Source organism: Dermatophagoides pteronyssinus, unplaced genomic scaffold (genome assembly GCF_027571235.1).
Source record: "Dermatophagoides pteronyssinus isolate colony J.1.1.1.1 unplaced genomic scaffold, Derpt_VIB-CSIC_2022.12 sq0038, whole genome shotgun sequence".
Classification (NCBI taxonomy): Eukaryota; Metazoa; Arthropoda; class Arachnida; order Sarcoptiformes; family Pyroglyphidae; genus Dermatophagoides; species Dermatophagoides pteronyssinus.
The window spans coordinates 28,466-41,955 of record NW_027461562.1 but is presented as its reverse complement, the minus strand read 5'-3'; the positions used below and the strand labels follow the sequence as shown (position 1 = coordinate 41,955).

The following is a 13,490-nucleotide window of genomic DNA, read 5'->3' as shown; positions in this document are numbered from 1 at the left end:
TATCAATATCGTCATCATCAATAGTATCGGATAAGATATTTCTGTAATTCCGGGAATTCGTGAAAAAAACAAAGAAAACAACAAAACAGCCGGTTATTATCAGTGTTTTTTTATTTTTACACCGAGGTCATCAGTGTTTATACAGTTATTTTATTATTTTTTTTTTTTGGAACAAAATTAGGGGTAGTGGTAATATTTTTTTTCTGGGTAATAATGATTAAATAAACTTACCCTTTTGATAAACCGGATGATGATGATGATCGTAATAGTTGTGGTAGTGGTAGGTTGGAAGACAATTTCAAATGATCATCAACATCACCATTATACTGATCACCATTATCATCGTGATGATGATGATGATGATTATCATTTGTAACTAAATTTTGGAAAATATTTTCATTTTTTTCTTCAATCGAATCATTATTGTTGTTGTTGTTGTTGTTGTTGTTGTCATTGTTGTTGTTGTTAGTAAAGCTATTATTTTTGTTGTTGTTGTTGTTGTTGTTGTTTGTACCAAAATGACGACGATTTCTTTGTTGTTGTTGTTGTTTATGATGATGATGTTTATTGTTATTATTATTGTTGTTGTTGTTGTTGACAATTTTATGATGATACCAAGGCCATTGTTGTTGTTGTTTTTGTTGTTGTTGTTGTTGTTGTTGTTGTTGTACGATTGTTGATAATGAACAATGTGAACGAATATGATATTTTTTCAATATTGGATTCAATAATTTTTTTAGTTCACTGAAAGAAAAAGTCAAAAAAAAAAACATCGGTTATATATTGAACTGATAGGATAGTCAAAAAAAAAAAAACAAACAAAAAAAAAAAGTTTCCGGAAAAGATTCAAAAAGAAATATTTTAGAAAAGTTTTTTTGTTTAAAAATGTTGGCTTCACTGCCTTAATTCACTATTCCATTCAATGAATGAATGACTGGTGGGGAAATGGTGGTGCATTAAATCAAACCAAACCAAACCAAACACACATACATCACTTATCTGAAAGAGAAAAAATGATTACGTGATCCAGAAAAAAAAGCCAGTTGTGTGGAAATAGGAGAAAAAAAATTCATTCATTTTCATTCTCAATGACAAAAAATATTGTTCTCGGTTTTTTTTCTTTTGATATTGAATTTTGAATTATTTAGCATCTCTCTTCCAGTTGTTGTTCTTTTTTGTTTTATTTGTTTTTATTTTTCCAGTTTTCTTTCCATCATTCATTCATTTCATTGTTCCTTTCTGGTTTCTTAAAATGTTTTTTTCGTTTTGTTTTGGCTTCGTTGCTGAATTGTCAAATAAAAAGAAAAAATTTGAAAAATCTATATCTGTAGAATCTTGAGTAGTTCAGGCAGGCGAAAGAATTGAAATAAAGAAAAAAACTTTGCACTGTAAAAAACTTTGCACAGAGTGAAAATGGGTTTTCGTTTCTTCTCTCGGTCCATTACATCGGTCGTCATTTTTTTGGTTCAAAATTTTTATTTCGATTTTTTTTCCTTTGAAATGAATTTTTTTCGGGTTAATGTTGTGTGTTTGTGTGTGGAACGACAATCAGCTAACCAACCGACCGACCAACTTAACATTGGAAGAAAAATCCATATGAAAACAAAGTCGAAAGAAAAGGATTTCTGTAGATCTGTAGAGGACGGAACCCGGTTTACTCAATTGAACCAGAGACTTGGCAGAAAACCATATTATCAATGCAATTGATGATCGTAAACAAAAAACAAATATTGAAAGAAGGCAAACACGAGAATGGTTCATTAAATTCCAAAGATAAACATAGAATGATAATGATGATGATGATCGAAGCAATGAATGAAATGAAATTCATTGATATTCGTTGATGAGAAACTTTTTTGTTTTGGTTGCTGTCAGAGTCCAATGATGATGACAACCATGTCAAAATGGAAATGCCGAAAATGATGATGATGATGATGATGACAAGAGAGAGAGAGAGAGAGAGAGAGAGAGAGAGAGAGAGAGAGAGAGAGAGAGAGAGAGAGAGAGAGAGAGAGAGAAAATATAAACTTTTTTTCAAATCAAAAAATATTCAAACATTTTGATCCAGAAAAAAGATGGAAATTTGTTTGATTTTGTCATTTGTCGTTTGTTGTTGTCATACGGATTTTTTTCTTTTTCAGCCGAAAGCTGAAAAAGAAAAAAAAATCGAAAAAATAAGATTCTCGGTGATGGAAATGATAACAAAGAAAAACTGAAAAGAAAAGAGATTCTTAATCAAAGCAAAGAGAGAGAAAAAAGATTTTCGAAATTTCCATATTTTTTTCCAACAGAAAATCGATATTATGCAAATTTGGTGTTTGTTTGTGTATGCGTGCATACATGATACGAATTTTAATTTCAAATAAAATGTTTTTCTTTTTTTTGGAAAAAAAGTGAAAGAAAATTCTGTTTATTCTCTTTCATCAACGAATAGGATTTTCACTATTCCAACATTCAAAAGTCAAAAGAATATCAACAAACAATGAATTCTGTGTCATTCAGAAAAGCAAAAAAAAAACATTACCGAAAAACGAAAAAAGATTAAATCAGTGAAAATATAGACATCAGGAAAAAAAGGGCAAAATATAAACAGAGAATCTAAAGAATCTACAGAATCCAGAATCACATTATCAAAAGAATAAATATTTTTAAAAAAAAGAGAAAAAAGAGTTTCAGTAGCGACTGAAAATCCTTATGTTTATGATCGATGTTTTTGTCTCTGGATTGATTGAAAATCATTGTTTGTTTTTCACCGAAATTAAAACAAATTAAAAAGAACTTGTGTTGAAACACAAATCATCCATTAACCAAAATGACCAAGTGTATCTGAAATTGAGAGAGAAAAAAAACATCAAGTTGATCATCATCAATTGAAAAAACAAAGGAAAAAAGTATCCAGTGTTTTGTGTAATTGAGAAATTTTTTCGGGAAATCTTCCCGAAATAATGATGATGATGATTGTAATTGTCAATCTCAATCAATATATAAAACAAAAAACAGAAAACATTAACAACAACAACAACAACAACCAAATATTCAAATTATGGATGAAGTGTACCATGATGGAGGGGGAAGCAGATAATGATTGGTTTTGATCGAAAAAAAAAAAGATTTGTTGTTGAGAATGCGAAAAAATGGGTCATTCATGAATGAATGACTGAATATCAAATCAAATCCAATTCAGAAAACAACAATTTTGTTTCATCATCGTCGATGTTTATGTTTATGTTTGTTGTTTATATGAATAAACAACAACATTTAAAAAATAAAAAAGAAAATGGTTTTTCTCGCTTTCACTTTGTTTATCCAATATGCATGAGTGTGTGTGTGTGTGTGGGTGGATGGATGGATGGATAAATGGATGAATGAATGAATGTTTTCGATTTGCAAAAACAACAATTTGAATATCACCACTTTTGATCACATTCTCGAAATCGAAAATAATATCAATTTTCTCTCTCTCTCTCTCTCTCTCTCTCTCTCTCTCTCTCTCTCTCTCTCTGACGACAATCGATTTGAAAATCGTAGAAAAGAATCCAAACGAATCTCAAGTGTGTTTGTGTGTGTGTTTGTTGCGTGTTCAAGTTTCAAGTGTGTCAATGTGTGTTTATAATCTCAAATTACTAAGAAAAAAACGAAGAAGAAGAATCAAGTTTGTTTTTGTTACTAAAGAATTTCTTTTCTTCGTTTTTTTTCGCAAACATTATTTTTTCATTGTAACGGAATTTTTTTGCTTCAAACACACCAGACACACGCCAAATGTGTGTGTTTGGTTTATATTTGTCATAAATTTTTCGGGAAAGTTTACTTGGATTTTTTTTCTGTTACAAAGTGAGAAATTTTGGTGTTCAAAATGTTTCAAAACGCAAAAAGAAAGGAATTTATTTTGGAAAAAAAAAGAGTTTTCTAGTTTGTTTCTCAGTTTGTTTTTTGTTTTCAATTCAAATTCAGTTTAGGAAAATTCCCGGGAAAAAAATTCCCAGAAATTTTAATCCTTTTGGATAACGGAAAGTAAACATTACACTATTTATGCAGACTATTCTAACCAAAACAAACAAAACCAAACAAAAAAAAACGACTATTTCAACTCCATTGATCAATCCATATAAGGGATTTATAATAAAAAAAACCAAATTTGGAAACAACAAAAAACTTTTTTAACCAAAAAAAAAAAAAAAAACAAATTTATTCATTGACATAATTAGTTGGAAACTTTTCCCGGAAACAAAACCAAAAAGAAACTTTACCGTAAAATATTGATACGATATTCAATTTGTTCGGCTGTATAATTTTCCGGTGAATCTATCCAACCAGAATTGAATAATGTCGTCGATGTCGGCGATGATGGTGATGACATTAATGATTTTTTCTTTCGCTGTTTCAATTCATCTGATTCTGGTTCTGGTTCTGGTTTTTTATCATTATCATTATCGTTTATGAAAGACTTTTTGGGTAATGGCGATGAAGAATTTGGAAACAAACGATGATGTTAAGGCACTTGATGTATAATAACCAAAGGGTTTTTGTTGTTGTTGTTGTTTTTGTTGTTGTTGTTGATAATTTGATGATTGTTGTAATAATTTTAATTGATAAGAATTTAATGCTGCTTTACCCATTAATTCAACAATAGAATCTAATAATTTTGGATCATAAATTTTACGATAACGATTCTGTATGGCTAGCATTCCAATTGGTAATGGTGGTAAATCATCATCATCATTATCAACATTGTAGCCATTAGTTGTTGTTACTGGTGGTGGTATTCCATTAACATTGTTGACAAATTGATGACGAGCATTAGTGGATGTTGATGATGTATCAAATTTCTCATTCGATTTCAAACGGCCATCCAATAGAATCCAAATTTTTTCACCATTAAATAAATCTAATTCTTGTCCAGTATTAATAACACGTTTCATTATACGTTTATCACAATGAACAAGAACAATACGACGATGTGTTGTCTGTATTTCAGCCATACGTAAATAAAACTAAATTTTTTTTTTTTTTTGTTACGAACAAAAAAATTAAACAAAAGAAAGGAAAAAACATTCAATTAATGAAACATGACAAAGGGGGGAAAAAAGATACAATATTAAATATTTGATACAATGTAGCAATTTTGTCTTTTTGGCTACATTTTTTCTTTTTTTGGCTACTTTGTTTGATTTGAAACATTATCCCACGACCAAAACATTCATATTGTGTGAATGAAAACATTAAACAAAAACAAAACAAACCTCTTTTTGTGGTAATGATTTTGTTACACGAATAATCATTAGATTTTTCCATATTGACATCAAAAGACCAGCTTTTGATTGACGAATTTGTTCATGTTGTTCATGTTTGGCACTTGATGGTTTTATTTCTCGCTTTTGTCGTTGACGTTGTCGTCGTCGTTTTATTCTATCATATTTCAAAGATTCTTCTTCTTCTTCTTTTTGTTGTTGTTCAAATATTGATTCATCATCATCATCAACAACTGAAATTCTAGATGATAATTTTGAATCTGTAGCAGTGGTGGGGATGGTGGTGGTGGTGGTAATAGTAGGCTTTTGTAACAATAATGTATCAGCCAACATGGCACTTTTTTTTAATTGTTGAACGTTTTAATTGTATCCAATCATATTCTGATGTTGATGATGCTAATGTTGATGAGGATGATGAATGTTTGGCAGCATTATTATTATTTAAATTGAGCTTTTGTCGATGATGATGAGGATGATAATTGTGGTAAAATGAATGTCTTGCTTGTCTTCGTCGACGATATTGTTTTAGTTGTTTGTCGTTGATGTCGATATAGTTGTCGTTGTTGTCGTTGTTCATAATCAAAACGAAATGAATTACAAAGTGAACTTAAACGTCTAGCAAATTGATCGGATATAATTGATTCATCAATAATTAATAAGGCATCAAACCAATATTGTTTTCGTAATAATTTAAATGTTGCATCAGCTAATGTTTGTATTGGTGGATCTAATGATAAATGTAGCAATGTTGATGATGATGATGATGATGTGGGTAACCAATGATTTATTTTCGGGAAATTTCTTTGCTGTTGTTGTCGCTGCTGTTGTTGATTATCCTGTTACAAATTTAGAAAAACAAAAACAGAAACAAAAGAATTAATTACAAAACCAAAATTAATTAAATTAAATTAATTTTAAAAATTTATGAGAGAAAAAAAATTCGAGAAATGTGTCAACTATATATTAACCTTGTTGTGAATTTGTAGCAAAAAATTCTAAAAAAAGTAGCGAAACTGATCTTGAAAAAAATTGATACTTTTTTTCCGATGATGGATCCAAATCAAAATCAATCACCAGCCACTACTTATTCACCAATGATTTCTCGTAATCAAACTACAAATGATGATTCTTCAAAAATGATGATGAAATTGATTATCGTATGATTTATAAAATAATTTGTAAACAAAAAATACCAAAACTAACTGAACAACAAAAAAAATGGCTACAATCATTTGGAAACAATTGAAACAAATTTTGATTTAAATGTAATTTATTTAATAATAACAAAATTATTAACACTACATCAACCATTGATATCGAATGATAATCATAAAATGTTTGAACAATTAATGAATACATTACAAAAATGGAAACTATATTTGGATACAAATGATCGGGAAAAAATGGATGAAAAAATTGAAAAAATTTATAATAATTTTCAGAATAAATTGCGTTTGAAATCAAAATCTCTAACAAAAACAGCGACAACAATCCAAAGAAAAAAAACAAAAAATTGAAAAAGATTTATTGGAAAATGGTAATGTTGGTTATTTTCTACGAAAATATCCAAAATTATCGATGAAAGAATATCGTGGTTTAGTTGAAGAATTTATTGATTCAATTGATTTTTCGAAACAATCATCATCATCATCAACAACACCTGAAGCATCATCGAACGAATGAAAACGATGCTCCAAAGTGTGTTTTCCAAAGTTTTTTTTGTGTGTGCCAAACCAAAAACACCTTTATTTTCTCACTTTTTCACTTTTCCTTTTTGAATTTTGAATTTCGAATTTTCCAAATAAAAAAAATTTGTAGCAAAAAAAAAAGCAATTTTTAACGATCGGAGAGGAGGGTGGCTGAATGCAAATAGGGGGGGAGGGAAGTGCAGGGAGAAAATAACATCATCATCAAACAGCCGCACCGAACCAAGCAAAAAAATGAATGAATATTTTTCTTCGTTTATTTATTGATTCGATTAATCGATTTTTCTTTCTCGAAAAAAAAGAAACTTTTTTTCGCAAAACAACAACATTATGCATCATCGAAGGGAATGTGGTTTCCTTCTCTCTCTCTCTCTCTCTCTCTCTCTCTCTCTCTCTCTCTCTCTCTCTCTCTCTCTCTCTCTCTCTTTTACATTCGAAAATTCATTCATCAAAATTCATAACTTTTCGATTTATTTTTTTTTTCATTTGCATCGCTCGTGTGTGTTATTCTACAATGGGTGAGGTGAATTGAATTGTTTTTACATTTCCGAAACAAAAAAAAAATGGATCACTTTGAATGCCAAAACTTTTAAATCTTGATTTTTTTTTTTTTTTTTGTTTGAAAACTTTTAATAAGTTTGTTTCTGGTGAAATTACAATGAAATAATTTATCTGGACAAAAAAAAAATTATCAGGGTTAATGACAATGCAAAGGCTTTAAAGCCAAATTTAAGCGAAAACAATATTTTTTTTTTAAGCGAAACAAACATTTATTCTCTTTGCTTTTTCTTGATTCATTTCACTCGATTCATTCAATCGAGCGACTATATACACACATACTTATGTCACAACCATATTGATAATGGATTTTAATCGAACTGATGGAAAAATTCTGATCAAACAAACAAGCAACAAACCCTTTGATCGGGAAAAAAAGGGTTAATTTCAACATTTCAAACGCCAACAAAAACATCAGGCTGTCGAATACCCGTCAATCTGATTGGTGTATGTGATTTCCAAAAAAGTTTTTATGTTTGCCTTCTCTCTTATCTGCAGAAAAAGAAAAAAGTGTTGTCGATTGATGATTTTTAATGAGAAACAAAAAAAAAATTTTCACAAAACTCTTTTATCACTGAATTCGTTGATTTATCGATTTTATTTTTGGGAAAAAAGTGATTCACTTTTTCTTCTCGATTATCAGTGATGTTGTTTTTGGAGTTTTTTGAAAGAAAAAAAGAAACGAAAAGATCCAAGATAAAGATGATGATAATGAAGAAAAGGAAAAGGAAAAGGAAAAAAAAAGTGAAAAGTTTTCTGAAATGAAAATCATCAAACATTTCATTATTACGCTTTTTTCTCCCGTTCATTTCATTTCAAGTCGATTACCGAAAAGAGAAAATTTCCGTAATTTTTTCTCCCGTTCTAAATTAAACAACGGAAAAATAAAAATAGAAAATTCCCAGGAAAAATTCTCAAACAGCATCATCATCATCAACATTGATTAGCTTTATATACACAAAAAAGGAAAATTTGAATCATTTGGAAGAAAGGAAATTGAATTATATATTTATAATGATGATGATCCAATTTTTTTTCATTCGGTTCATGTAAATTCAAATTCATTATTATTATCATCATTATCATCATAATGATGATAATTTCAAATGATTAAATTCAATATTCTCTCTCTCTCTCTCTCTCTCTCTCTCTCTCTCTCTCTCTCTCTCTCTCTCTCTCTCTAATCAAGTAATGTTATTAAATCAATGATGATGATGATGATGATGATTAAAAGTAATGTTAAAATTAGATAAAAATATTGAAATTTTTTTTTTGGGAAATTGTAATTTCCCAATTGATTAATTGATTTAATGATTTTGTTTGTTTGTAACGCACAGCACAGAGAGTAATATATACAAAAAAAAAATAAATTACAAAAACAAGAAAAAACCATTAATTAATTAATTATAATTATATTTATAAATTAAAATTCGATAAATTAAACTAAAATGATAATCATATTATTATAATTATAAAGTAAATGGATATTACTCTAAAGTGGTTTTTTTTCTTTTTCGTTTAAAAAAATTTTTTTTTTCTACTTTTAAAAATATCAATTGATTTTTTCCTTTACATTCTCATTTCATTTGATTGAATAGGAAGAACAAAAAACGAGAAAAACAAAAATCCAAATGGCGGAAAATAGCAAAGAAAATGAGAAAAACTTTGCAATATTTTAACAATCGATAATCAATATCAATAATATCGATGATGATGATTACGAAAAACTACAAATGATTATTGGCAATTAAAGAGAAAAAAAAAGGGAAATAGAAAAAAGGAAAGTAGAAATAGCAAAAGTAGAAATAGCCAAAAAACTACAAATGTCTTTTAAATAATAATCATTATCATTATCATTATCACCAATTTTTTTCTCGAAAAAACAAAAATGACAAAAATGACCTACATTTTCCTTACTTTCTTTCTTCTTTTCTTTCCCCCACCATTCCCCCACCATTGCTACTTTTCTTTTTTCCTTTTCTGTCCATCATTTTTGTACGGAAAGAAACTTTTTCTTATTTTTTTCCCTTCCTTTTTCTCGTTCTTGGATCTATTTGTTTGGAACAAACGTTTGTGTATATCACACAAACACACACACATCATGTTTATGAATACCAAATCTTATATGAGGGTAAAACGACGCTTTTTCCACCCCCCGTTTTTTCCACCCCCTGTTTTTAATTTAATCATCAACACGGCTGCTGCTGCTGCTGCAAACACACGCCATCATCATACATATGAAAAACAATTTTTTATTCTTGCACTCAGAAATTCTCTGAAAAGACAGAAACAGGCGTCTTTCTCACTTACATTCACTTCACTTGAATTCAATCAAACACATTACGGTATGTCTTTTATTAATAGCCCCTTCCCCCCAAAAAAAATAAGGAATGAAAAGAAATGATGCTTGTTGTTGTTGTTGTCGCAATTTGTAAAAATAGTCATTTTGATTCAATTTAGATTCTCATCAAAAAAAAAGAAAATGTTTTCGAGAACATTTCTCGTTTTGCACTTGCAAAACTTGTCGGAAATTTTTCTTTTTAAGTATCAAGAATTTTTTGTTCTCCCCTCACTTTCTCATCATCATCAACAACAAATTAATTCTGTAGACATTTTTTTTTTCGTTTTTGTTTTTAACACTCACGCACGCATGCACGCCATCAACGCACTTATTTATCCGGTCCAATGTAAGGAAAAAAAAATGACCCATTTCTTCCATTTCTCAGCCAACCAAAATCGATTGATTTCGATCGATTCTTTTTTCCTTGTAAAAGAAAAGAAAATTGAATTAAAAATTCTTGAAGAATTTTCATTCATTTCAATTCTTTGCCCAAACGAAAATCCTAATTCTCTTTGACACTTTTACACTGGTACAGTATACACACAGTACACACACACAGCACACGTATAAACCGGGCTTTTATTTTTGTACCAGTAAAAACAAAAAATCCAATTTTCATCATCATCATCGTCCATATTTGATTTTGCCTTTTGGCCAAATTCTCGATAATCACGAAAAAAAAAACATCACGATCCCATCACATATTTTGGAAAGTGTAATGTTTTTTTTTATTTCTGCCATCCAAAAACAAAGAGAGTGTGAGAGAATATGAAATGGCTAGAGAATAAATGGCTTTGGCTGAAGATGATGATCAAAGAATATGTAAGAATATCGGATGGTAAATTGATTCATTGGTTGGTTGGTTTGAATTCAAATTCAATCAATCAATCGATTGATTGATTGAATTTTTCTCAATTTTCCAAGAATATTTTTTCACATACAATCATAACAAATAAACAAAACAAAAACAAAATTGAAAGTTTTTTTTTGGTCATAAACAAAAAACCAAACCAAATCGAAAAAGTTCTTGATTTGGATCAAAGCCAGTTTGAAAAATTCATGAATTTTTTCAACAAAAATGTAATTTTATACGGAAATTCATTTTATTTCAGTCATTTCAAATTGAAATCGATTTTGACATGATGATTGGATTCGATTTGGATTTGTTAAATGAAACAAAAATTCTTGGGTGAATTTGTTTGATGGTGTGATTGGCGATAAATCAAAAGAAACATAAAAAACGAAAAAACGACGAAGATGATTGTAGCAAACATTGTAGCAAACAAATAAAACAAAAAAAGCGTAAGTGCCATCAAAAATTCAATGATATCCATATTTGCTTTCGAATTCAAAAGTGATGTTTACAGAAAATCATCTTTTGAAAACATCAATCATCCCGACAATCATCCAGAAAAAAAACTTACCAATTTTGTTGTTGTTGTTGATTTTGTTGTTGTTGTTGTCGATTTTGTTGTTGTTGTTGTTGTTAAAATTGAATTCAATTTCATTTTGATAATTTTGTGTCATCGATATGAATGGTATTTGAAAATATTCCGCAATTAATGATGTATAAAATGAACGATAATTATCTAATAATGAAAGTATTATAGTTTGGTTTATGTATTTTTATCCATTCACAAGTTGGATTGTAATATACGTTCAGTATCATTTTCAATTGGTTCCGAATAAATTGTTAATTGTAAATCTGATGCACGTAATTGTTGAATATTATTCGTGGCCATTACAGTTTGGTTTTTATCATTATCATTATCATTATCGAACCAATAATCAGATTTATGAGTGGATATTTCCCATTTTGATTGACCATCTCTTAATGCTCGTGTGATTAATGGTGCATTTTCCGCTGGTAATAGTGCTAATATGATGAATTGTTCAGGAATTGTATCCAATTTTGTTACAATACTTCTTCGATGACGATTATGATTAGGATTAGGATTAGGATGATCAATGTTTTTTATGATTGAAGTAGCTGATTTGGTTGTATTAGTTATTGTTGTTGTTGAAAAATTTGATACAATTTTTACATTAGAAGACATTGATGCAATAGGTGATGCGGTGAATGATGATTTGGCTACAAATTTTCAAATGAAGATGATTGTTGTTGTTGTTGTTGTTGTTGTTGATCACCCGAACACAGATAAACAAAACAAAGTAAAAATATCACAATACAAAATTTTATAATAAAAAATATTTGATCCTATAAATATATTTGAATAATAATTATTATATTCTATTGAAGGATTTTTGATTGTAGCGTTTTTTAGCGGTCGATGTAGCGTTTTTAGTGGTTGTCAGCTGATTTTGATGTAGCAATTTTTGCCGTTGTTGTTGTTGTTGTTGAAAATGATGGACGCAATGCGGATGATGATTGTATTGTAACGGAATTTTTTGATGACTACAGCTAACATTATTATTAATAATAGCTGTAGTCGGAACTGTAATTGTAGCATCTTTGATGCTGAATATTGTTTTGGCGCCATTGGCGCCATTTTTAATTGTTTGTCCATTCACAATCAATGATGATGATGATGATTCAATCGATTTAATTGATGATATTAGATAATCATTTGATTTACAACCGGTCAATGAGGATAATGATTGTTGTTGTTGTTGTTGTTGTTGTTGATTCGAATCAAAATCAATTAACCGATTTGATTGATTTGTTGTTGTTGTTGTTGTTGATCTTGATACTGCTGCTGATGTTGATGATGATTTTGATTGTTTTTGTTGTTTTGTTGTTGTTGTTGTTGTTGATGATGATAATTTGGATAATGATGATATGATGGGCACCGTTTGATGGATACTTCGGCGCACATTGCCCACATTCATTTGATGTTCAAACAATCAATAGCCTTATAAAAATATTAGAAAATAAAAATAATTTAAACAGGAATAGCAGGTATTTTTTCCAGGAAAATTTCTTCAAAATTTTTAAAAAATTTAAATAACATTGTTGAAATTGGTTTATTCATCATCATCGTTTTCGATTTTTGTCGCACATTTTTTTTTTTTTTTTGAATATTTTTTTTTTGATTGTCGAATTCGAAACAAAACAGAAAACAAAAATTGAGGACGAAACAAAAATTTGGGAAAAAATAAAGAAAACAAAATTGAAAACAGCGAAAGAAATTCAGAATAACATCACAACATTGATAACAACAACAACAACAACAGTGGAAATTAAAACTTCAACAAAATTCTTTTCGTTTCGCTTCTTCTTTTCCAAAAATTGATTGCTAATGTTTTATTCTTGGTTGGTTGGTTGGTTGTTTTTTGATTTTTGACACAAATAAAACTCTAAAGATGACACAATTCACTTGATGCAACTAAGAGAGAGAAAAAAACATAAAAATATCATCATTGAAATCTGTTTTAAAAATTAAATTTCAATTAAATCAAAAATCAATTTGTCATTTTCACTGGATTCTTCAAAAGCTGATTTCGAAAGAAAGCAAAAAAAAAAAAAAATCCGAATTTGAAAATCTAAATCTAGGAAAATTTCTGGTTAACGTTTTTTTCAATTCTGTAACTTGGTTTGGTTGATGGGCGAACAAATAAAAAAAACGAAAACTAATGAATGAAAATTGCCTGTGAAGAAAGACTGACTGAATGAAT

The 13,490-nt window shown here is 29.0% G+C and overlaps 2 protein-coding genes across 2 annotated transcripts; both read right to left on the bottom strand.

The window, feature by feature from the left end:
• Positions 1 to 4,427: 4,427 nt before the first annotated feature.
• Positions 4,428 to 5,582, bottom strand: LOC142646018 (uncharacterized). The gene is made up of 2 exons (XM_075823838.1): positions 5,241 to 5,582; positions 4,428 to 4,991 (listed from the first exon to the last, which is right to left on the bottom strand). The coding sequence occupies exons 1-2, from the start codon at positions 5,580 to 5,582 to the stop codon at positions 4,428 to 4,430; spliced, it is 906 nt and encodes a 301-aa protein (XP_075679953.1).
• Positions 5,583 to 5,686: 104 nt separating this feature from the next.
• Positions 5,687 to 11,362, bottom strand: LOC142646017 (uncharacterized). Its single transcript, XM_075823837.1, has 2 exons — positions 11,279 to 11,362; positions 5,687 to 6,085 (listed from the first exon to the last, which is right to left on the bottom strand). The coding sequence occupies exons 1-2, from the start codon at positions 11,360 to 11,362 to the stop codon at positions 5,687 to 5,689; spliced, it is 483 nt and encodes a 160-aa protein (XP_075679952.1).
• Positions 11,363 to 13,490: the final 2,128 nt, after the last annotated feature.

Coding starts and splice junctions, on each gene's coding strand:
- LOC142646018 (XM_075823838.1), bottom strand. CDS start 5,582: ATGTTGGCTGATACATTATTGTTACAAAAGCCTACTATTACCACCACC. Junction 4,992..5,240: donor AATCATTACCACAAAAAGAG/GTTTGTTTTGTT, acceptor AAAAAAATTTAG/TTTTATTTACGTATGGCTGA.
- LOC142646017 (XM_075823837.1), bottom strand. CDS start 11,362: ATGAAATTGAATTCAATTTTAACAACAACAACAACAACAAAATCGACA. Junction 6,086..11,278: donor CAACAACAACAACAAAATTG/GTAAGTTTTTTT, acceptor AATTTGTAACAG/GATAATCAACAACAGCAGCG.